This window comes from Pseudomassariella vexata (genome assembly GCF_002105095.1).
Source record: "Pseudomassariella vexata strain CBS 129021 chromosome Unknown BCR38scaffold_8, whole genome shotgun sequence".
NCBI lineage: Eukaryota > Fungi > Ascomycota > Sordariomycetes > Amphisphaeriales > Pseudomassariaceae > Pseudomassariella > Pseudomassariella vexata.
This window is the reverse complement of record NW_024467963.1, coordinates 2,107,778-2,132,136: the sequence shown is the minus strand read 5'-3', so window position 1 is coordinate 2,132,136 and position 24,359 is coordinate 2,107,778. Positions and strand designations below refer to the sequence as shown.

The following is a 24,359-nucleotide window of genomic DNA, read 5'->3' as shown; positions in this document are numbered from 1 at the left end:
TAGAGAGAGACCAGGATCTACAGCTGTAAAGAGATGACGTGTTGATCTCGGGAATGCAACATGAAAAGAAGGTTATAGGAAGCAGGGCTAGGTAGAAGTGAAAGGATGAGCCGAAGAAGGCGCAATTACGAACCGGTCAGCGCAAGGCTGAGCAGACGAGCAAGGTGAAGAAGCCAGAGGATTCGAACCACCACTAAAGGTTGTTTCACGTTAGGGATATATGATAGGGTATTTCGGAATTCTGGCAACGGCAGCCTGGCCTCTTGTGAAGGATAATTGATTAATTGCAGAAGAAGCAGTTTCGGCCCGCCAGCCCGCCACCCACAGGAAGCTGAACTGTAGGCTTGGCCTGCTGTTTATCCATTGCGGCGTGCTGTTTTCGGCCACCAGTTGTCGATCCTAAGTTTACTTGGGTGTCGTCACGGGCTAAGCCACCGGATGCCGAACACTGGCGCCGGGACCACCATCTGATTGGCGCAGCGAATCAGCTTGCGTGCCTTCACCTTGGGGCTGTGCTCTGGAGACCATTAAGCCTCCGGTCAAACAACGATAGTTCCCTTTCAGGTCCTCTTTGACGAACCTCCAAGCCGTCCCATCGGACCGCTCTGTTGATGCCAATGCGTTTGGTAATCAGTCTTGTTTTGACTTGATTGTCAACATTTTTATATATTTGAGAATCTACTACAAGTTTCTGTGTGTCAATTCGATGTTGAGACGATTCCTATGAGACAGTGGGTACTGAGAGTTATGGCATTGCTAGTGTTTCACAGCATGTGTGACGGCTACCTGAGTTTGGCTTAGAAATACTTGAATAATGATACGGGAGAGCATGCTCGCATGGGAAAGCTGGCTACTAGGATTTTACAGCATGATTTGACCCATATTTCCGAAAAATGTCTACGAGTACTCTCGCCACACATCGTTATTGACCGATTCCATTGGCAACAAGAAACCATCTAGGCGCTTTTCGATATGTCCAGGTTAGTGTATGGAAAATCTCGGAAGACCTCCCTCACTAAACTGTCCGTAGAATATTCCGCGGCCACTTCTACGCTATTTGTAGTAATCGACCGCACGGTAACAATCCAAAGGTTCATATTTCTTGAGGTATGTACAAATTTGGGGCTCTCTCAATAACCGCCTAGATGTGAGTCCTGAAAGGCTCCACCTGAAACTTGGGGTATCGAGCCGCGCTGCCAATGCAGATGGCAGTTCTCTGCAAGGCACCGGGCCAGAGCAGAGAAAAGAAGTAAAACAAAGTGGCGAGGCCCAAATTAAGGCCAGCAAAGAATGGCTGTAGTAGCTATGTACAGTATAGAGTTAATAATACCAAGTATATATGGTGTGTGTGTGGATAAAGCAACATTACAGACCCCAACCACCTCGCTCTTTTTGTCAACAACCAATGCTATGCTGTTCAAATACCGGCCCGTCCGATCAATGTCGTGTCGACCATCAAATATGCATTTGTCGCTCGCTCGCTCGCTGGCTTATCCTTCGTTCGCATCGAATGTCGTCACGTCGGATTGGTCTGCGCTTGCTTGGGAATACCTGGCACCGCCGGTATCTCTTCCTCGTCTCGATCTCCTATCGCAGCTCTCTTGATTCGGCCGGCTTGTTGATTTACCCAGCTATTCACCCCGCGGTATCTCGCCGGTCGATCTTCGCTGGTGGTTGTGTAAATTGTTTCCCTGTCTCCGGGTCCACCACGGCTGACCCACGAGAAGCGACCGAGGTTACTCGATTCTCTCATCTGCATCGACGCCTGAGGTGGCTTAGGCAAGTCTGGAATGATAATGTCGCCGTCCCCAAATCCAGAAGATAGCGAAGACAGTTCGCTCGCGCGGTACACCTGCCGCTGTCCCGGATTGTATGCATCTGAAGGCTGTCGTGCAAGTTCCGACTGGTTGAAGAAGGGATCTAGCATGCGTGACCTTGTTGATGCCTCAGAGCTAGACGGCGTACTTTGTTCTGAAATCTGGCGTGTATGGTCCGGTATTCGCGATGCCATCGTCGTGTCCGTGCCGGCTATTGGCGATTGGTTCTGGTTATGGCTCAGAGCTGCATATTCTTCCATCGGAATCATGACGACAGATCCAGGAGCCATGTTTTGCGGTAGAAAGCTCCTCTGTGAAGCCCCGGTATTTGCACGGGTCAAGCCACCCCGTTGTGATGTCTTCAGCTTTTCCGAGCCGTAGAAACCAGCATTTTGCATCGTATTTATGTCACCCCTTTCGTAACCAGGGGGAGGCTCGTTGAATATTTCGCGTTCTCGGCGCCAAGGTAAGCTATCGAGAAAGCCGCTGTCATAGCTATCGCCTCGCCTCTGACTCGATTTTTTCATTGTGCGGTAAACGATCCAGCCAATGAAGCAAAACAGGATGAAGGCACCTGTGCGAACTCCGTTAGAATAACACGTATATCATAAATTATAGAAGTTCGTACCTATTGATCCAGCAGCGATGAGGAGGTGTTCAGCAGTTGGACTCAGGCCCCGTGGACCTCCTTCCCCCATCATGTCATGGTGGTCTTGGTTATCACTGTTGTCGCTGCCTTTTTCGAAGTTGGTAGCAGATGCGGGCAATGCAGTTTCTGTTGCAGTGAACGAGGTAGTGCCGGTCAATGCCGTCTCGAGATCGGGAAGAGGTGTAGCAATAGCTGAAGGAGTGAAAGTGCCTGGCTCGAGTCCCTTCCGGGGTTGACTGGATATCGTTGCATCCACCAGGGTTGTGGTCATAGAGACCCAAGCGGTCATAGTGGTCACCAGTACAGACACGCTAGTAGAAGTTGTTGTTGGTGGTTCGGTGCTTGTTATCTCTGGGAGAGATAATGTTGATGTGATGATTTCGGGAGTGGTAACTTCCGCAGTGGTGGTTGTAATAAGCGGCGGAGGAGGAGGAGGGGGAGGCATGCCGCCAGCGTGGGGCTGCGGGAAAACGAGGGCAATAGTAGTTGAACTCGGCGATCGTGTTTCTGGGCCAGAGTTCTTGTTATCGCCGTTGCCATCCCGATTGCCGTGGTTCCTGTCGTCATCGTTTCTCTCGTACTCCTTTCCACCATCACTTTTTTGCGCCCTCACTTTGCCGCCATGTCCGTTTCCGTCGCCATCTTCATCTCCGTCTCCTTTGCCATCTCCATCTCGGTTTGAATTTTTCCTCGTACCCCCTTCCTCCTCGTCGCTTTCGCTGCCATCATCGTTTCGACCTTTCTTTCCCCCGTGTCTCTGTTTCCCATGCTTGTTGTTGTCATCGTCATCCGAGTCGTCTCGAATTTTAATTGATGGCAGTGACCGATTTTCGTAATTCCCTTCTCGTCGCCTTGAGACCTGCATCGCCTCCACGAAGAACGGTGCCATTTGTAGCGCCTGTACCATAATATCTCACTCAAAAATGCACCGCGACGCTTTGAATCCAAGCTCTCGTATAATGTCTTCAAACCATGGCCGAAAGTGGGTATATTGGGCGAAGTGGAAGTTTGCGTAATGTAGAGTACTAGAGCGAAAATTGGCAGGCAAGTGTAGGAATGACAAAATAAAACCCAGATCTACGGGCGCGCAAGAAGTGAATGTCTAAGGCCAGCCTTGTCGTGAAGAACGAAAAAAATGAAAGGTATGCGTTTGTATGGTGAGAACGAAAACGTAAGGGAGAGTCAGGATTGGTAACGATCTCTGCGACATGGGGAGATTCCCGAGGGCATAAGGTTGAACGCCACGAACGGCCTCAGGGATGTAATGGTCACCGAGACCATTATCCCTGCATCCGCGGTGTGCTTCATTGCGTGTTGAGCAAGGTCCGTGGAACAACTTCTTCCGCTGCTAACCATCCCGGGGCAGGTCATGCTTGAGTCGCCAGGAAAACCCCAGCACCCCAAGGCTGCAAATGAGCCAGGTACTTGCTACCGGGAGTGCGCCAAGTTGCAAAACGCCTTGCGGAAGAGCCTCGCTGGAGCCGCAAACCGCAATGGAAAGTCGCTTTGACCAATGGGGAGCTTACTGAGTCTCCATGGATGATGCATAAGGTCCCATTTGAGACCCCATCTTCACGCACACGGAGACAACGATGACCTTGTGAGAGACCTGTCCGGCAGTGTAGTGTGAGAGACTTGGCTCGGTGGGACTCGGTGCAGGTTTCGTAGAATCCGACGTGGCTCGACTATCCCATCAGTGGCTCATCAGAGGAGCAGAGCGACATGGCGTCAAGGGCATTGCACGTCTTGCATTGAGGTGTAGTTGAGGTTGTGACAGGAAGGCCAAGGATCTCACGTCTCAGCATGGATAAGTCGGCGGGGCAAGGGTTTCAACCAGGTGTCGAGTGAACCAGGGTCGTCCCACCCTGATCTGCATCTTTCTCGGCATGCGGCGAGCCTCATCAACATCAGCAGAACAGTGCCTTGACGCAATGCTGTGCCTCGAACTGGACCAGGAGAAGGTGTTCGGGTAGAGAATCCAACAAGTGGCGCAACAATCCTTGCGAGCGATACCATCACCTACTCCTACAAGCAGTTAACCGTCACGGACGCCAAAGAATTGGTACAGTGAGTCGTCTATGGAGCGCATCAGGTGCAGTGCAACGAAGAATATGCTTCATATGCTCCACCCCGACGACTGCTGACGGTGACGCGTAAACAATTGTGGCTCTTGCAGCTTCTCGCTACGTGAGTAATGCGATTAAGCAATCGGAAGCTCCAGTATCGCGACAGCGAAACGGCCTTAATTTGATGGGTTGTTTAAAGTTTATTGCAAGTTGTTTTGTCAATCAAAACAGATCGCATCGGGCAACTTGGTCATGCGTCGCGAATCGAACGTCCGCAGATTGATCTCGGAGACTCTTCCCAGAAGACGCTTCGCTTAAACAACGGCACATTGTACATAGTCATAGTATGCGCTGGTAGTACTCTGAGGTCCAGAATTGTTCAACTGCCCACATCTGCTCCAGTCAATATTGCCCCGCATGTTCGAGACGTTCCCCCGTTGTCAGAAGTCCGGCACAGACCACTGACATCAGTAAACTGTGCACACGAGAAGACAGGCCAGATGGGAACGATAGTAAGTTTCGGGGTATTCTACTTTCACTCGGAACTTTCGGTAGCCTCCCAGATCTAATTATCAGTATCACATATTGTTGTGGCGTTTCCTGAGACAGCCTTACATTTGCACCCCAGGCAAGCGTCAGACTCGGCGTCCAGACGGTCCTTGCCCTAAGTCTTGGATATGCGTGCTTGGGCAAGCCGGCTTCCGAACCTCTTTCCAGGGGTTGCCCGTTTGGAACTTGCTGCACTGGGCGAACGACGTTGAAGAAACCTGACGTGTTGTAAAAATTCACTTTATAGGGGAAATTTGTCGATGGTGTATTGGTATCGGCTAGGACAAGCCAATCTTTGTTGACAGCGTTAGCTGGATGTTTTTACTCAGCAATCGGTAAGAAGAAACAACGCTGTACGCCACAGCGGTGTTTCCCATACTTCATGTCTATGCAAATGCCTTGGAAAGAGCAAACCTTCTCTGGCAATACTTGCCATACAAATGCAAACGGTCCACATGAATTCTCAAAGGCAGGAAAGGTAGGAAAAAGAGGGATCCCGATGGATTCCAAAGTCACTTGGTGACTAACAGGTTTTTCCTTCCAGTTGGTGCATAAGACATTAGCGGGTGGTCGAGACGGGAAGTAGGGCTTCCACCATCAGTTTGTGGCGGTTGTCACTAATCACATCGACAGTCCATTTCGATACCTCTTTTCATTAATTTTATCAATTTGCTCACAATGCCGTTGTGAGCATTCTTTGGAAAAATATAAATTGCGACTCGATCAGAACGAAAACTCGCGAGTATAACCTGCTTAGCCAAAGATATGCAGCTTCCCCTCCAATGAGTTAAGACGTGAGTATCGGACGTTGCTTCATTCTGCTCGGCCGACAAACATAGTCGCGATGGCTATCAAGGTCTATCCTCTGACAGAGGCGGATATATCAGGTGCAGTGAAAGCCATACAGTATGTTCATAAGATTGACAACTCTACACTGGCCTTTCTTCTGTCGCCGACTGGCAGTTATCATAGGGAGCTGTCAGAATCACCCGCTGCCATCTTGCGCCCGTTGCCGTTGACGTTTAATAACAACGCATGCTAACTATTCACCCATCAAGGGTTGCATTCGCAGACGATCCTTACAACAACTGGATATTCGATAAGTCCAAGGTATGCGTCCTTTGCAAGCAGTGCTCCCCTGGTCATGAACTCCAACTGCCGTCGTCGACCTTTTCATGCTTGAGATGCGCCCGTTTCGCCTGAGCTGGACGGATGCCAAGCCGCAATACTGTTTCATGGCAATAGAGCTCTCGCTTGATGAATGAAAGTGGAATATTCTCCCGCTGGGTGTGACCCTCCGTTACGCCTGCGGCAACTGCAAACTGCATGGAAATTCCGTGGTTCTTTCTGGTAGCAGGCCCGAATATCGGCGGCTTTATACATTTTTGAGTGAACTCAGCTGCTCTGCTCACGAGGCTGACCGTTTCATATTCCGTCAAGAACGCGTGGACCACTCAATCCAGAGAGAATTGCCATTAACAAGCCAGTTATACAGTTCGACCCGCGACGTAATGTTACCTCGCTCGGCATTCGCTGCCGATGGGGGATACGCAATGGGATCTTCCATGTGGCCAAGGAGGAAGGCTCCGATGAGATTCTTGGCGTTGCTTGTTGGTTGAAACCCCAGAGAGTAGGCCACGTGACCACTTGGCATGACTTGTTCGAGGATTGGCGGTTGTGGCTCAATCAAGTCGGTATGAATCTGTACTACGGTCGAGGTGGCTTGAATGTGAAGGTAAGTCATGTCAGCTTTCACCACGGCTCGAATACAATAATACACCAGTCTTCTTTGAAGTCGCAATGCTGGGATCCAACCAAACGTTCTTCTAGTTGGAGCTCGGGAGATGTGATAACGAGAAAGCTTGTTTGGCCTGACCGAACAAGGTTGTACTCAGGGTCTGACCGAGGCTGCCTGTGCGCTTCGTCGTCTCAATACGTGTGTCAGCCCAGCCCTCGGAACCAGACTCAGCCATCTCTGCCACTCTTCCGGTATTTCATCACGATTCAGCTAACGTTGTTTGTGCCATAGCGCTACTACATCTGGAAGGAAGCTCAAGCCCAGGCCCAATCAACTGTCTGGACTGATCCTCGCGGATATTATTTTCTCAATATTATGGTCGTAGTGCCTAAAGCACAGGGCAAGGGGGTTGGTCGACTTATGATGGAAGCCGTGACGGATCTTGCCGACGCAAAGCAGATTAAATGCTACCTCGAATCCAGTCGCGATGTTCCTAACATGCAGATCTATGGTCGATTCGGCTTCAAGTTTGCGACGGAGCTCGAGTGCAACGACGATGGTATAGCTATCAAGCTATTCTCTATGGTGAGGGAGCCGAATGCGGAGCCGCAGGACAGATGAATTTCAAGTCACCGGATGCAACATCAACATCTGATTGTGAAAAACTGAATCTAACGTCAGACAAGGACGATACAATAAAGATGCACATGGAACAACCTTAGTAAAGTCGCTGAAAACCTGCTCGGAAACTACTCTTCACGGCACAAACACCTACGAACATACAGAATCAGATGAATTTTTACTTGTGAGACTCGGAGTCTCAGCACTTCGGGTTACTGATCCCTAGGGTTCATTTGATACCTATTTGCTGTGGTCACTCTCCCGCGTCCTTCGGAAATTTATTATGAATTTACGATCATGTGAATAACTCCAATGTAGGCGTGAATCAAAATCAGAAAGCCAAGCAACCAGGAAGAGATTGCACGATCTCGATTGTGGAATACATGTTGCTATGTAGAATCACGGTAGGTCCTTCACGAACCTGGCGTCCACATCTACCAGCAACGGCCAGGTCAAGACGACCGCGAGATTTTGGCCTCGTCCGTGAGATCATACATGGCACGCTGTTCTTACGGGATGTCCCGACTTCAAGCCTCTTACGCAGCATACTGCTGACGCAATGAGAGACTGGTGTTCCCTACTCACTTAATGTCCACTTGAGTAGACTGAACCACAAAAAACGTGCAAAGATACCAACATAATTCATTGCTTAAATATACCTAACTTCGCTACCACCCAAGCCATTTGAATACGACCTAAATGCTCACACACCAATGCGAACCTGAACTGTGAACCCCCCAATAATTCATCTTAGCCCCCGTCTTTGGCCCGTATATCCCATCTATGTCGAGTCCACCAATTCCACGCTGGATCGTCTTGACTGCAGCCTTGGTATTGGGGCCGTAGTCGCCATCCTCGGCCAGCCCGGAGCCGTAGCAGTGGTTGTAGGCGACCTGGACCGACTTGACGCCGCTGCCGGCCGCCCCTTCATTCATGATGCAGTCTTTGGTTGTGGAGCCACCGCTACTGTAAGCCGGGTAGCTGATGGTGTAGGCGCCCGACTTGGTGGACACGACGGTGTTGCAGTAGCCTGAGGCGGCGAGGGTGGTGTAGGTTTGGGTGGTCAGGAGGGTGATAAGGAGGACGAGGGGGTTTGAGGATTTCATGGTGAGTTGTTGGGGAGTTTAGAAATGTCTGAGTTGCTTGAGGGGTTTGAGAAGATTTAAGTGAGTGTCTTTGATGTCCTGTGCTATTCGAACCGTTGATAAGAGGACTTTCCACGTTGGTGTGAAGCTGTCTGGTTCTTATATACAGAAGTTGAAAGGCGTTGACGGGCTGTTTTACGTAACGTCGGACCACATCGAGCTCCTCATGTAGTGCCTGCATATTTGGCCCATTTCCGCCTGGTTCTCAAATATCTCATTCGTAGTCGCAGAGTCTAAGATACCTTCAACGTAGGGTCTTATTTACTCCGGGTTGTGTACCCGGGCAAGAATAGATCTTACCAAAATTAGCATATATGGGGCTGGACCTCCACGGAGAGGATACCGTCACTTATTGGCTAAGAGGCTCACGGGCCTATATTAGTCTGCTTGTTTTCCGATCTTAAAATAGGAGATGCTGAGGAATACAGATGCACTCCAGGCTTGGCCCTTAACATCCTCGATGCTCCGATCGATTTTGCTTACTTTATTGATATATTTTCACTGGTACAATAGCAGAGATTTGCTACATGGACTCAAAGACTTGGTATATTTCGCTAATTTCTGTAGTGATGTGTGTGTGTCCCTGAATGCCGCCGGGTCTAGAAGTCGTATCTACTGCAGCGTTACCCCCAACTTGAACCTATGGAGCATCGATTTCATAAGGCGGTTCATATGTTCAGTCCCAACTTTTTTTCTACATAAAATCAACTTGGAATTCAAGAAATTTCGGGATCCGTTGCTTCAGGCACAGCTTTGGCAAATAGTCACATATGTAAGGCCAACGAAATGTACTGCCGACAAGGTGGTCCGTCAGAGGTTGGATATCCCAGAAACACATCGATCAACTGATCTCAGAGTAATAGAACAAGGTAAATGGGGCTTCCCTAACTCGCTCAACTTTGCAATTTACTTAAATTCGGATCACACGCTCCGTAGCTTCGGAGTTTATTTCTCATATCAATCTTCCTCGCGGTCGGTCCACTCGTCAACTTCTTTCTTCGTCTTGTTCTTCTTTGCGTCGGCACACTGCCAGCTCTTCTTTTCGCAGACACAGTCCTTCTGGTGGCACACTGTCGCACCTTCCTTTCGACACATGGTCGGGGCCAAGATACAGTTCTCGCAGCATACAGTTGACCTGACGAACAGGATTTCCCTCTCTAAAACCACCCAATAATCGAAAAAAGTAAAACGATCGGATCAAGCCGACGGTAGCTTTATAAATGCCAGTCTATAACGATGTGATGCTGCCATATTGAATAATGTTCTGCTGCTATTCTGAGATCCCGCAGCAAGTTTCGTGCTTTCACCTTCCTATGCAACACCTTCATACTGGCCACCTAAATCCACCGAATCTTCAACGTAATCTAAAATTGCTTATATTCAGCACCCAAGACGGAAGGCTTACCTAAGGTAACACAATCACCGTCAGATACTTCACTAGAAGACGTCACTCCGGTTATATGACGGCGGAGAGTGTTGTTCCGTATAACTGGAGCAGAATGATGGCCTATTTATAATCGTCTAGACATATTTGGCGATATCGAACAGGGACGTTTTCTTACATAAACAAGGCCTTTTATCTCCATTTTGTTCGAGGTTTCCTCATCATCTAATCATCAAAAAAATAAGTCACAATAGTCAACCCCATCGGAGAAAGGGCCAAATAGAACGCGCCCTAAAGAGGGCGCAGGCGGCGAAAAGCTGCTTTTAACATACCCTGTACCAGAAATGACAAGAGGCAGCTACGGCACGAATCCTCTTCATCCAATGCAAGTGTCACTTCCTCGTATCCCGTCCCTCCAACTTGCCTCGCACAACTTTTTGCGCCACACGGGTTTTGCCCCTTTCAAGCCGTCAACAAGATCACCCGCATCCGACAACGTCATCATAACCAGGTGCGCATTTGCCGACGAACGCAATGTTTTAGTTTCCAGTGAGCCATATACGCACAAACTATGCTGGGTTATCTAACGTCGGCGAATTTGCTGGCTCCAGCAGGCCTAGACCTGACAATAGGGGCACTTCGAGGAGAGTATCCTATCAACCGACCATGATGGACGACTTTGCCGATTTTTCCACCGCGGGCTCCAGTAGAACTTGGCAAGACAACAGGGAGACTTCGAGGACTAAATCCTACCTACAGACCGTGACGAACAACCCTGCCGAGTCTTCAGCGGGCCCCAGAACCTCTCGGCCAGACCACATCTTCTTCATCTCAGCGACTGGTTACTCCTACCGCACCGCGATGAACATCCCTGCTACGTTCCATCAGCAGGCTCCAGCAGGCCTCAGCCAAACAACAAGGAGATCTGGAGGAACGAATACGACGCTGCCAACGGTGCCCATTTCAGCATCAAACAGAGAGTAATGAATGTAGACAAGAGGAAGCATTGTCATCCATTACTCGTCCCGGTCGAGGTGGAAAACGAAAGGTTGCGCCGCGGTGGAGAGAGCTTCTCCATACATCAGCCCTCTCCTTCGCAATAATGAGATGGACCGCATTGCTGCCCGCGACAGTGCGAGGCGCTGGCCACCAAACCGAAAGGACTGTGGTCTCATCGAAGAACCAGTGAACAACGAGTACGCTTCACTGCCGGGAGCTCACGCCTACGCTTCGACCAACTCGAGTACTCAAGCCTCAGGAAGCCAGCAGGAATATACGGCACGGGATGTGAGCTTCCAGTATCCTTGGCACTCGGAGCAAGATCAAGGCCAGCCGAGGAGCAAAACGTGGAGGAAACGCGCAGACCTAGTACCGGCAAGGCCACCAAAGCGGTAGCGCCAGGACTCCATTTCGTAACATACCGGGCCGTCATCAACCCGGATTTTTCAAAGCATCGCATTCCGCTCCAGCTCCAGCTTTGGCTCCACCTCAGACGCCGTATTATGGGCAGGGGCCGATAGCGATACCGCCATCCACACCTTGGGTAATCAACAGCCGGCCCCGATACAAACTCAGGCCCCGAATGCCCAGCCTGCCGCATCCCAAATACAAACACATGCTCCTGTCGAAACACAGTCGGGTGGGCCTAACCAGAAGACGCGCCAGGCGAAGATAGCGGCTGATGCTATAGAACAGAACGGCACAGTGCATCCTAACGGCGAGAAGTGCAAAGGCTGCGAGAAGTGACCCCTGGAGGTCTGTATCATGAACGAAAACTTATGCGCAAAAGCCTGTGGCAATTACACCGGCTCAAAGTCGGCCTCTTCCCTCGCAGACAACGCTCGAAAGGCCCCGAAGGCATAGGATGCACATTGGTCGAAGTTGCCGGGTCTTCCACTACTACGGCTGCCCATGAGAATTCCACCGGGGCTTCTTCAGTTACCAAATACGGCGGGCCTGACCCCTATTCGGAAACCAGGCCACCGGACGGCAACAAGGTACGAGGTATGGCGCAAAGGGACATCGACCGGGCGAGCCTTTTTGATATATGCCAAGTTCTGGCATACGCATTCGAGCTTTCTACTGTCCAGAGCTTGCTGTTCTGTTTTTTTGGGCAGGAGTTGGAGAGGGAGGAGGTTGGGCTTTGTTTTTTTCTGTTTGTTTTTATTTTTGCCGTAACAGCCGCATCCTCATGATAGTACGATACGACATGACGAAAGGGTTTGAAAGATGTTTTATACTCAATCCTAATGCTGGAATTCTGTTAGGGTGACGTCGATAGTGAATACAACCGACTTGCGCCTGAATAAGTAATGCCTATTATTAATCTGCTTGACAGCATTCGCTCGTGTCGAGCTCAGGCCATGATCTCCTGGGCCACTGCCTTGTTCGTCGGGAGAACAACCTTTCGTGGATTCCATGTGCTGGTGACCTTGATACATGGCGCTCATCATACCTCGGGAAACCCACTAGCCTCCTGTCTCGGATGTGAGAGCTTGTGATTCCTCACTCATAGCCGCGGATAGGCATGCTCAACCCGAAATTGGCTTTGATTAAGGTGACATGTTGTGCGGACGGCTTGCCATCAACAACAAGATCAGTTGCAGTTGATGTCGCCAGGAGGGCTCGTTGGATGGTTACGCCGATATTCGTGCGTTACAACAGCGGAATATCAACTTATCCAAGGTCATTGCAGTCGATGTGACTTTTATTCCGTTATCCACATCTTTGTGTTGCTATGACAGAACAGACTGCCGTAGGCGGCTGTCACAAGAGAGTTGAAGTGGGTTGTACCCCAAGTCTGCCGGCGCCGAATTCCCGATCGAATGCCGATTGCCGATGTTGCAATGCACACTGGGACGGGTGGTGTTGCACTATGAGACTTTCCGTGCCTATCTTCAGATGACTAGTTGACTTCGCATTGTAATGGTATTCTGGCTGAGTTATTTTCGACAAGTGGCGCTAGTGTCAACTCGAGGTCCAACTGGACGAAGCCCCCACGAACAGCGGTGACATTGGAACAAAGCGTATTTTAGGGCTGGGCTATTTGGGGGAGGACGAAAATGCCTCGTGTGCGACCGCGGCAGCCACATGTAGGAAAATGTTCACAAAAATTAAAGAACCCCGGGTTCACTTGTGCCTAGAGGTCTTGGAATGCTCCGAATTCGCAAGGCGGTGCTAGTGTCAACGAGCATAACTTTAGAAACACCCTCTATCGAAGACTCAACTAGAAATGCATAAGACCGCGGATGATAGTCGGCCGGACCAGTGGAGAGCATATGGTGCGCACCTGCCGTATCTTCTTGCTGCAGGTTGATGCAGAAGTCGAAACCTTCGAAGACCAAGCTTCGAATTGCGGCAGCTTTGCTACTTCTACTTGTAGCGGGTCCAATAGAAAAATTGGTTGTCGGACCTGCGGCGCACCCAGTTTTTTAGCTTATCACAGGAGCTCCAGCAGAAATCAATTACGTTGATCTACCCTGCGGCTGGGAAATCTGAAAATCCTCTCACGAGAGGAAGATTGTCATCCAATCTGTCGTCGACAGCTCACCTAATAAACCCCCCTTGACCTCAGTTATTTTACTTCCATAGACCTTCGGTGCATTCCTACCCAGATCGCGACCCATTGAACCTCACAAACAGGCCGTCGAAGCTATGGCTTCATCATCGCGAGCCTTGACCCGCCTCTCTGCCACTGGAGCTCCCCAGAAGAAGCTTGCGGGAGGAGCTGTCGCAAACTTCGCGACGACGTCACCTGCGCGTAAACCCGCATTTCCGTCCGCCCTCATCACACGCACGCGATCGACCGTCTCGCGTCAATTCACGAGAGGATATGCAGACGTGCCGCCTACCGTCCCAGCTCGGCCCGGCAAGTGGTCGAGAAGGTTACGCGGTACCGTCAGATGGTCCTGGCGCTTGACCTACCTGTCTCTAATCGGCGGTACTGCTTACATTATCTACGATGGTTACGATGCCCGCCATCCAGAAGAGCAGTACAACCCCGATCCCCACAAGAAGACATTGGTTATTCTCGGTAAGTCGAAAAACGCTGGTCAATCGCTGAGTCACAAAATCCTGACGTGTGGGTTCGAAAGGCACCGGCTGGGGCTCTGTTGCTCTCCTGAAGAAGCTTGACACGGAAAACTACAACGTGGTTGTCGTGTCGCCGCGCAATTACTTCCTGTTTACGCCCCTCCTCCCGTCATGTACAACCGGTAACATTGAGCACCGCTCCATCATGGAGCCGGTGCGCCAGATTCTGCGTCACAAGAAGGCGGCTGTCAAGTACTACGAAGCTGAGGCTACTCATATCGACGCCGAGAGAAAGGTCATCAAGATATCCGACAGCAGCGAGATCAAGGGCGTCATCAACGAGACGGAGGTTCCCTACGACATGCTGGTCATTGGTGTTGGTGCCGAGAATGCCACTTTTGGTATCCCTGGAGTGCGCGAGCACAGTTGCTTCCTCAAAGAGATCCGCGATGCCCAGGCCATTCGCACCAAGATCATGGATTGCGTTGAGACTGCTGCGTTCAAGGATCAAGCCTCTGATGAGATCGACCGTTTACTGCACATGGTTGTCGTAGGAGGAGGTCCCACCGGTGTTGAGTTCGCCGGAGAGCTGCGCGATTTCTTCGACGAGGACATCAAGAAACTGATCCCCGACATCGCTGACCGCTTCAAGGTGACGCTGGTGGAGGCACTGCCCAACGTCTTGCCCATGTTCAGCAAGCAGCTCATTGACTACACCGAAAGCACCTTTAAGGAGGAGCACATCGAGATTAAGACGAAGACCATGGTGAAGAAAGTGACTGACAAGACTATCGAGGCTGATGTTACCGGCCCCGATGGCAAGAAGGAGAAGATCACGATTCCCTATGGTCTTCTTGTCTGGGCCACTGGCAACGCCCTGCGACCTATTGTCAAGGACCTCATGTCCCAGATTCCCGCCCAGAAAGATTCGAGACGCGGTCTAGCCGTCAACGAATATCTCGTTGTTCAAGGCGCCCGTGACATCTGGGCCGTAGGTGACTGTGCCGTCGCAGGATATGCGCCCACGGCCCAAGTCGCTTCGCAAGAAGGAGCTTTCCTCGCCCGTCTGTTCAACAACATGGCCAAGACTGAGTCTTTGGAGTCCGAGATCCACGAGCTGAGCTCGACCCTGAACATCAAGCCTGGCAATGCTGCCGAGGTTACGCAGGAGATCGAAGGTTGTGAGCGCCAACTCCGACGGATTAAGGATATCAAGCCATTCCACTACTCGCACCAGGGCAGCTTGGCGTATATTGGTAGCGATCGTGCCGTTGCTGATGTTTCGTGGTTCAATGGCAACCTCGCCTTTGGCGGCAACCTGACGTACTACTTCTGGAGGAGTGCGTACTTGAGCATGTGTTTCAGCAGTAAGTTTCACCCTATCTTCTTTGATGCCAACTAGACATAACGGTACTGACATTCGTCGCTAGCCCGCAACCGAGTGCTCGTCGCCTTGGACTGGGTCAAGGCCAAGATATACGGCCGGGATGTTTCCCGTGAATAAGGTCGTAGAGAAATATCATATGCGTGCTTTTGAAATAAGGGTTGAGATTCTTCTCAACTGGATACCACGGTTCTGGGAACTCTCTTTGCTTGTCACTTCTTAGGAGTTGGTCTGGCGTGCTTCAACCAGAAATAGACGTGGTGAGGCCAAAAAGGAACCGTTCGGAACACCAGTGGGGGATGGATAATATAGACGGATTGGAACCAGACGACCTCGGTTTTACAGCTCCAGGTTGTGGGTTGTTACACACACAGGCAATCATCGAGCGTATAATGCGGGCGACGGCGCACTTCTCGGACGAGTATTAAATGGATTTTTGCAATCATCGCTTACCGTTTGGTTACCTGGCCGAGAGGAAACTCGGTATTAACAACGCACCTCACACTCATATATATCTTCTCTGGTCATCAAGCTGGTCCCTATGGTTATGTCGATTTGCTGCGTTGCACGTGGGGTGTGTTGTGATGCGGATGTGCCCATATCAAAATGGACTCATGGTTCTATGGGATGGTTTCCATTCGGCTTCGTTCTCGTTGGCACGGCGTGGTCTACAATCACAAGCAGGTGTCGCAATCTCCATGCTATCTGCACATTTGCCCTGATTAATAAACCGTTGACGATCATGTGATAGATAGCTCTTTTGCTGAGATTTGTGTTCAATACACCGAGGCACCCGTCGTCGAATTCACGAAGCCCCAGATTCCAGGCTTTATGTGTCCTCATTGGTAATTCTTTATGTGGGGGAACTTGCGGTAGGTAGAACATGTGTACTCTTTCCTAGCAACACTGTACGAAAGCTGTTGCTTCTGCGCTTTGACCTTGGCTGAGGTTAGGCTATCCCATATGTATCCAGATTTACCGAGTTGTTTCCTTTTCCTGGGAATGAAGGTTTGGCGGCAGGGGGGACAATCGAGTGTATCGATAACATGTAGTAAAAGCACACCGAATGGAAAGGGGCTGGTCCTGCGCTTGGGGAAGCTGAAGCGACGATGGAGCAAGATCGTCGAAATCGAGGTATGGATACTTGAGCAGAGTATACCTTTCGAGCAAGGGAAAGTTTCCAACGACTGTAAAAGTATCACCAGACTTATTAGTGGTGTAGCCTGGGAGGTACGCTGTAGAGTGGAGACGTTATATGTTAGAAGAAATGACCTGTCCTTGTGGTTATCCCCGAAGAAGGTGCGTTTCGCTACGGCGTAATCCGGCTTGCCATAGTTTTTATGTGCTTAAACTCTAATACTATAGAAGTAAGTGGTCAGGTAGATCGCAAGATGATTACATGACATGCATGCCCACCTACAATCGGGTATCATGGTTCCTAGTTTAGAAGGGCCATAATAAGTTATGGGACACCATATAATGGACCTTCATATTCCTTTTACTCCATGCCTACTACCTTTAGACTTGGCTGGAGAGCTTGTCGACTCGTGGACTGTCTCACACAGCCCGCATCACTCTGAACCTGTGTGCTCTTGGAGTTCATTGAAACGTTGGGCAGAGGATGCTTAATTAACAGAGAAGAACCAAAGAATAATACACCTCAGTCATCTCAATGCAAGGAGCGGGCCAGGACTTTGGAAGAGGCTTGTTGTTATTAGCAAGGGCACGGAAGCTAGGAGTATCGATTCAAGGGACAGCAACCGTATTAGTCAGGTGGATCTCCGCCCGAGTATGCCATTGAATTATTGAGGCTTCGTAGTTAGGCTTAGTATTACCCTTTTTGGGTTTGGAAAATGTCCCTAGTGTGGCTATTACGGCATCTATCAGTTGTACGCATGTATTGTATAATAAGTAGACTCACGACAGGCTCTTCAGCTTCATCATTGTTGCCGAAGGGTTAAAGAGCAAGCCAGATTAGATGAAAATCGGAAGATAGAAATATGGTATCCATGTGGAGTCATACTATAATCGTGCCCTTCGAGGTAGTCACTCAAAGAGACGCCATCAGGGTTTATCAGTGAGGTCTCAAACATAAACACACGGGCGCTGTAATGCCATATGTGGCCATGATTCAGACAATTCGCTTAAGTGCAACGATCACGAGATGGTGTGTCCGGGGAAGATTGGAGTCAAGGCTAACAACGCGGGGGAGTACATGGTTAAGAGAAATGTGACAACTTGAAAATGGAGTTGGAAGAGTGTACAAGCGCTGATGTGAATCTCAGAAATGCTCCGTGCTGACATGCTCCAAACAATGCGCCAGGAGCCACAACTTGTGGAATGCTTGCACAGGTTAATGTTATTCTGAGTCTATAGAGTTGAGTTTGATTGGCTTGAACCATGGCCCAATTGAACCAAACCAGCTCCACTGAAAGTGAGAAGCCGAAAAAGTTTATAGATTTAGAATTTACCGTTCCCTGTAACAAGTCAAGTAACGCCCTCCGAATTGGTGTAGTGGCTAACATTACACGCTCTCACCGTGTAGCCCGGGGTTCGATTCCCCGATTCGGAGTTTACCTTTGAATTTTATTCGGGTAATTGACACATGTAAATGTCATTTTTTTCAGTACATAGGTCTCAATATACTCAGCACTAGTTCTATATTTTGCGGCAGTTACACACTTGTTGAATATGGAAAATGCTCATACTTTCATTGTTTTGATGGCTGATCTTTGGGGTAGAAAAAGACTGGACCAAGATATTCAAATCTGAAATTATCGTTAGTTATATATTACAAGCATATCGTAAGCTCGCGACCAAGACAGCTATCAGGTCTTCCGCTTGGCTGACAACACCTGCAACATTCAGCCAAGATTGACTTCCAGCATTGTTTATAAGTCATTTTTCTTTCCGTCCAATTACATAAAGACTGACGGCTGTGTTACTCTCAAGTAAAATCATCTCACGTAGCAATATCCGGAACATATCCCCGGATGCGTGTTACACACACTTCAGTACGACTAGTTGGTAGGTTTATGTATGTAGTATTGCACCTGAAAGCTCAGGAGCCTATGCAAGTATATTCAAGAAAATATTTGAGGCTGGAAAAAAACCACTTTATCTCATTTTGGGGCCGAATGCTTCTAATACGTCTCGGATAGACCTGTTGCGTGCAGCTCAAGTCGATACCAAGTCACGAGGTGGTGACAACGGGTGAAGCGTCTGTGATATCAGCTACAAACTAGTGACAAGGCAGCCTTGGTAATGAAGGATGGATCGTGATCTATTTTAGTAACTACATTGGCAACCGGCATCTCTCTGTCGAGGGCGTAGAGCCCACTGCCAACATGCCTGGAATACAGCTACGAGCACGTAGGAAGTCCCTTCGAGCAGACTCCTCCCCGTCTTGTAACGAACAGGCACATTATATTCACAGCACGCGAAATAAGCGAAACACCATCTGCAATTGCAGGCGCTGCTGTGTGTAACCAGAAGCATATGAGACAAGGCCTCCAATATCTACCGAATTTTATCATTACCTTTAATTGTCCAGCCCTCCCTAATTTTGGCGCATGAGGAATGTATATTACATATAAGACAAGCTAGACCAGGCGATCGATTGGGTCATCCAAAACCTCCAAGAGATCGCCGACGTAGCGGCCCCTAGGCGTACTGTTGGTAGAGGCGCCGGGACCCCGTGGTGGTGCCCCCAGGTCAGCAAGGCTTGCGCTGAGACGAAGAGGCGACGACGAGATTACCTCCACGCGAGGTCGCAGACTAACTGGGACGAATACTTAAGAGCTAACCAAAAACAACGGCTCGAAATCAGCGAGGCACAGGCGCGGAGCTGGCATGAGAAGCTCGAGAGGACGGCGAAGGATCATAAAAGCCTTTGGGCACTACAGAGGTGGGCTAGGCTTCGGAGCTGGACACCCCCTGACACCCATGGGACGCCGGATCTTCGACGGAACGCAAGCGGTGCACCCACGGCGCGCACCCACGACGAGAAGTCAAAGCTACTAGCTGAGAGGTTCTTCCCAGACCCGGATATAGACCTGTCGGACCTCGATCACAACCCGGCACGGACGAAATCAGACCTGGACGTCCCTAAGGAGGTAAACGCGGAGGACATCGAGGCTATTATCAAGAAGACAGCGGCTTGGAAGGCCCCCGGCGATGACCAGATCCCTACGGGCCTGCTGAAAATCTGTGGTGAACCCCTATGGGATATCCTAGCGGATATAGCGACCGCAAGCTTTAGGCTAGGATACTACCCGGAGCGCCTCCGCTCGGCAAAGGTAGTCGTTATCCCTAAGCCGAACAAAACGACAGCCCAAAAGCAGACCCCTAGCGGCTGGCGACCGATAGCGCTGCTTAGTACGATAGGGAAGGTGATAGAGGCGGTGATGTGCCAGCGTATCACTACCGTCGCGGAGACGGCTGGTCTGCTACCAAACGGCCAAATGGGTAACCGAAAAGGGCGGTCCACCGAATTAGCGATAGGTATAGTTGAGGACGTAACCCATACAGCGTGGAGGCGCGGAGGGATCGCCTCACTACTACAACTTGATATCAAAGGGGCGTTCGACACAGTCAACTACAGGCGTTTGATTTCCATACTAGCCCGGAAGGGCTACCCGGAGTGGGTTCAGGAATGGGTACACAGCTTCGTAGAGGATAGGACAGTACGCCTCCGGTTCGACGGTAAGGAGTCAGAGCCAATCCCTCTACGAGCTGGCGTCCCCCAGGGGTCGCCACTCTCCCCGATACTATTTATCCTATATATCTCGACGCTATATGAGGAACTAGCAGAGAAATACCCCCTACTCTTAGTCGTGGGGTTCGCGGACGATACGAACCTACTTAGCGTTAGCACAGACACGGGTACGACCTGCCGCCGACTAGAGGACGCTTGGGCTACGTGCCAACGGTGGGCCGTCAGGCACGGGATGGAGTTCGCTCCGGATAAGAGTGAGCTGATGCACTTCACTAGAACCCGAGACCCCTCCCCGCAGAGTATCCGTCTTGGAAACGCTACAGTAACGCCGACGGTCTGGGCAAGGTTCCTAGGGGTCTGGTTTGACCGCAAATTAACGTGGCACGCCCATACCGAGCGGGTTAAATCAAAAATGGCGACTCAGAAGCTAGCCCTAACAAAGCTAGTGAACATGGCGTGGGGCTGCGATCTTATACGGGCGAGACTACTATACACGTCGGTTATTCGCAGCGCGATTGCCTTCGGGGCGGCTGCGTGGCACACTATAAGCGAGGAACCAGCGGGACCAGCTAAGAGCCTAGTCGGGATACAGAATGAGTGCCTCCGAATAGTCTGCGGCGCCTACAAAGCGACATCGGTCCGCCACCTGGAAATAGAGGCAGCGATCCCGCCACTAGACCTCTATCTCAGTGCCCGGGCGGCGAAATTTGAAGAACAGCTACGGAATAACGGCAAAAGGAGCCTGCTTCGAAGCGCGAGCGCGAGAGCGTCACACATACTCCGACAGGATACGCCGGCGGGACGGAACCGGGCATCACAATCGCTCAGACCAGCGGGGTACACGCTGGAGAAGGAGGCTAAGGGCTCCGAGTGGATGGGCAAGGAGAAGGAAGCCCCGGCCGCCCTCCTAGACCACTGGGAGAAGAGATGGCTCTCCGGGGCAGCACAACACGACCGCCAGCGACGCGCTATCGCCGAGGAGCCGGAGGGCCCCTCGATGCGAATGCCGAAACAGGGCAAGTACTCAGGCCTAAACCGACCGGAGGCGTCTACCCTATGCCAGATCAGGACCGGAAAAATAGGACTATCAGCTTTCTTATTTAAGATAGGAGCCTTCGGTGTGTACTCGCCGCTATGTCGCTGTGGAGAGGCCCCCGAGACGGCAGAGCACGTAATCCTCTTTTGCGGCCTGCTGGAAGGATCGAGAGAGCGCCTACGGGCCACTATCGCACCATGGCCGCTACACACACGTAGAGACCTGGCGACGGCGACAGGGAAACCAGCAGTCAGCAGGACTATCACAAGGTGGCTACTCAGGACCGGTCGGACAGCGCTTAGGCCCGGATAATATCGATCTTCTCAGGGGGACTTTGTTAGTAGGGTGAGAGCTAACATAGTATTGCGGCGGACGTAACGCAGTCGCTAATAGAGCGAACCTACGTAGCAGCGTATGTATTTAGTCCAGCCATTAGGGCACGGTTTGACATACGGGAGTACTTGTAGAGGTACCGGGGGCTTCGAGCCTACGGCGTATTTAATAATAATAATAATATAAGACAAACATTTATATAGATCAATTCCGTAAACACTTTAATAACATTGTCCCTATAAAGCTAAGTGAGAATCCGAGATTAGTTCGTTGGTGAAGGATCGCGACCCAGTCCAGTTATCGTGAAAACCCAGTGGACTGGACCGAGGTTAGCGAACCCCAGAAGCCCCCTTTTTGAAGCGCAAGCGCAGTAAGAACTGACTGGGACCGAGGCATGGACTGCAGCACCAAAGGCAATATGCTTACAGATCAAAGGACTCACATATGAAGCTTCACTTAAACTGGTGGTTGCAGCCAGGGAAAGAATGTCCCATGGGTTCAAATTTTCAATATAACTGCCAACCAAGTCGTTAGCATTTATGAATCAACAAAGTCCCCTCATAACTTACAGTAGTCGCTTTGCCACTTCCAAGACGGGCGCCTTTCTGGCTCTCTGTTGTGTATGGAGCATTATCTACAACATGTAAGGCTGAGACAGCCTGCTCCCTCCACAATGCCGGCCTTCAAAACTGGCAAAATCCTTGCGAAGCGTACATCTGCAAATTTGCCGCGTGGTCCAAAGGGTTGCGCAAATGAAAGTCGGTAAAGGGTTTTGCGTACGAAGTTGAACTCATAGCCACGAAGCGCTCCTTTGAAATGTCAACTGATCAATACCAAGTCTTCGTGCTTTTCAGTAGGTTGTGCGCAAAGCGAAGCGGCTTGATACCATTACCAACCCAGGAGTAGCCAATCTCAGTGTTGCTGTTATCCCCTCGGCTACCAATAGGGTCCAGAGTTGATTTCGTCACTTCTTCGGACTTTACCGCCCTTCCTTACAGAGTAAGACGGAGGTTACAGGAAGCACGGACGAGGTAGCGAAATTAACTCTGCATCTTAGATCAATCAAGAGGACAGCTATACCTCATATATCGCAAGAGACTTAGCCCCGTCGTCCCTGCCCACAGGGCTGTGTTGTCTGAGAACCAGAATCCGCTAACAAGAGATACAACAGCGGAATACTGATCACATTACGGAGATGATCTCTGAGGACGCATTCAAAGCGAATAGGTGTCCTGTCATAGGTTCAGAAGACTAATGTGAAATACACGGATAAGTATTATCATTTCTTTTGCTATATAGGAATGCTTCAATGCAAGCGAAAGGAAGCATTCAGATACTCTTCAAATGGCATCAAAATTATTACTAGAAATACAGACGAGTAGATGGCATTACTAGTTTGAATACTTCGCACAGACATACAATATCATACAGTCCGTTCCCTGCTAGGTAGTAATTGGTAACTACTATCATCGTCCAGAAGCACTTAGTATGCGAATCCCTACATTCACATCCTTTGAACGTCGTCATAGACTTATAACCCTCACTCTGAATAAGCCGTGTAACGTAGAGAGTGCATGATATTCCACCGGTAACTGACTGTTAGGGACATCAGTTGCCATTCTCACCAACACTCAACACAAACCCACCTCCTCCCCGACCTCGCCTCAACCACCTTGCCTACTTTCACCTCCCCCCAACCCTCCGTCGGAAACTCCTCACATTTCCCAATCTCAGCAACAAACTCCCTCTCCCTCTCTCCCCCCTGAGCCCCAATCTTCCACCTCCCCACCCCAACCTCCCCACCAATCCTCAAAATCCCCTGCACCACCTCCCCAATCCTAACCATCATTCCCCTTGTCCTTCCATCTTTCTCATCCCCATCCTCAAACCTAAGTACCCAACCCCCTACTCCCATCTTCCCATCCCTCTCCAACCCGTCAACCCAACACTCCTCATACTCCTCCACCCTCCCACTATCCGGGTTCTCCATCTTGCCCCTTTCCAACACTTCCCCCCGCACCCCGGTCCCTTCATCCCCCTCAAACACATCCCCCTCATCGCTCACCTTCTCCGCATCCACATACCGCGAATCGACCCAATGCCTGAAAACCGAGTGCGGCGGCTTTTCCTTAGCATTGTGCTCCGACGTCCCTGCAAACGCCCAGTCGAGCTGTTTCTCAGAAACCGAAGGGAGAGGCAGCAGGAGCCGTACGTCCACGAATCGTCTTTGCGGGGAGGTGAGGACCAAGGTTGACGTGGGTTCGGACGGGGGTGCGTCCTAGATAGCGAACGGGCTTGTATGAGATCTTCTTACTCATCACAATGCAAAAGAGAGAGAGAGAGAGGGGGGGGGAAAGAAAGACTCACACCCCATTTGATATACTTCCGGATCGAAACCGACGGCTTGGTGTTTTCGTCCGTCATTTTCAGGAGCTGCTGTCCTTCTTCTTTTCCCAGAACTCTAGATTTCCAACGTGACACAGAAGAAGCAAGGCGGAAAGGAGCTAGATTAGATCCCATCTGCATGCGAGCATGCACGTAAGACAAGTTAGGTTGGGTTGAGGGAGGGGTGAGAGCTTATCGCTTATCGTAGCGGTATGCACGATGTTCATGCAAGTCCCCAGATATTTTGTCGGTCAAATAGGATGATGCACTCAATTCAGTTCCTCGCCGTGTGCCTGCAAACCGCAAGTCAATTATGGATACGCTTGGATTGGAAGCCTGTTCATAGTGTGTTTATTAATACCGAGTAACACAGTTCATCTATCCTCTTTATGTATAAGCTCTTTTCATTCAATAGTCGTCTGACCTCAAAAAGTGGTGATCCCACCCGTGAATCTAATAGGTATGCCGGTGCACACACACTCAATTCCCTTCCTTCTTCTTGT

General features: G+C 50.3%; 7 protein-coding genes and 1 non-coding gene across 8 annotated transcripts; 5 read left to right on the top strand and 3 right to left on the bottom strand.

Annotated features, from left to right (window-relative positions):
* Positions 1 to 1,261: 1,261 nt before the first annotated feature.
* Positions 1,262 to 2,395, bottom strand: BCR38DRAFT_229864 (uncharacterized protein). The gene has a single exon (XM_040854308.1). The coding sequence runs from the start codon at positions 2,342 to 2,344 to the stop codon at positions 1,517 to 1,519; it is 828 nt and encodes a 275-aa protein (XP_040715181.1). The 5' UTR covers positions 2,345 to 2,395; the 3' UTR covers positions 1,262 to 1,516.
* A 3,319-nt stretch (positions 2,396 to 5,714) lies between these two features.
* Positions 5,715 to 7,703, top strand: BCR38DRAFT_437054 (acyl-CoA N-acyltransferase). Its single transcript, XM_040860504.1, has 4 exons — positions 5,715 to 5,987; positions 6,140 to 6,191; positions 6,577 to 6,816; positions 7,111 to 7,703. The coding sequence occupies exons 1-4, from the start codon at positions 5,926 to 5,928 to the stop codon at positions 7,438 to 7,440; spliced, it is 684 nt and encodes a 227-aa protein (XP_040715180.1). The 5' UTR covers positions 5,715 to 5,925; the 3' UTR covers positions 7,441 to 7,703.
* A 432-nt stretch (positions 7,704 to 8,135) lies between these two features.
* Positions 8,136 to 8,546, bottom strand: BCR38DRAFT_410429 (uncharacterized protein; the record flags this gene model as incomplete). The annotated part of the gene is made up of 1 exon (XM_040858463.1): positions 8,136 to 8,546. One exon carries the CDS (start codon positions 8,544 to 8,546, stop codon positions 8,136 to 8,138), a length of 411 nt encoding a protein of 136 aa, XP_040715179.1.
* Positions 8,547 to 10,466: 1,920 nt separating this feature from the next.
* Positions 10,467 to 11,047, top strand: BCR38DRAFT_229835 (uncharacterized protein). Its single transcript, XM_040854307.1, has one exon. The coding sequence runs from the start codon at positions 10,636 to 10,638 to the stop codon at positions 10,951 to 10,953; it is 318 nt and encodes a 105-aa protein (XP_040715178.1). The 5' UTR covers positions 10,467 to 10,635; the 3' UTR covers positions 10,954 to 11,047.
* Positions 11,048 to 11,076: 29 nt separating this feature from the next.
* BCR38DRAFT_486256 (uncharacterized protein) lies at positions 11,077 to 11,715 on the top strand (the record flags this gene model as incomplete). The annotated part of the gene is made up of 2 exons (XM_040864007.1): positions 11,077 to 11,360; positions 11,421 to 11,715. The coding sequence occupies 2 exons, from the start codon at positions 11,077 to 11,079 to the stop codon at positions 11,713 to 11,715; spliced, it is 579 nt and encodes a 192-aa protein (XP_040715177.1).
* A 1,908-nt stretch (positions 11,716 to 13,623) lies between these two features.
* Positions 13,624 to 15,505, top strand: BCR38DRAFT_486255 (alternative NADH-dehydrogenase; the record flags this gene model as incomplete). Its single annotated transcript, XM_040864006.1, has 3 exons — positions 13,624 to 14,002; positions 14,064 to 15,368; positions 15,432 to 15,505. 3 exons carry the CDS (start codon positions 13,624 to 13,626, stop codon positions 15,503 to 15,505), a joined length of 1,758 nt encoding a protein of 585 aa, XP_040715176.1.
* Positions 15,506 to 17,885: 2,380 nt separating this feature from the next.
* On the top strand, positions 17,886 to 17,957 carry BCR38DRAFT_t198. The gene has a single exon. It is a non-coding gene; the product is annotated as a tRNA-Glu (tRNA).
* A 3,811-nt stretch (positions 17,958 to 21,768) lies between these two features.
* Positions 21,769 to 24,021, bottom strand: BCR38DRAFT_517016 (uncharacterized protein; the record flags this gene model as incomplete). Its single annotated transcript, XM_040865111.1, has 6 exons — positions 23,839 to 24,021; positions 23,153 to 23,749; positions 22,891 to 23,067; positions 22,041 to 22,084; positions 21,914 to 21,986; positions 21,769 to 21,870 (listed from the first exon to the last, which is right to left on the bottom strand). Exons 1-6 carry the CDS (start codon positions 23,995 to 23,997, stop codon positions 21,769 to 21,771), a joined length of 1,152 nt encoding a protein of 383 aa, XP_040715175.1. The 5' UTR covers positions 23,998 to 24,021.
* Between the last annotated feature and the right edge of the window lie 338 nt (positions 24,022 to 24,359).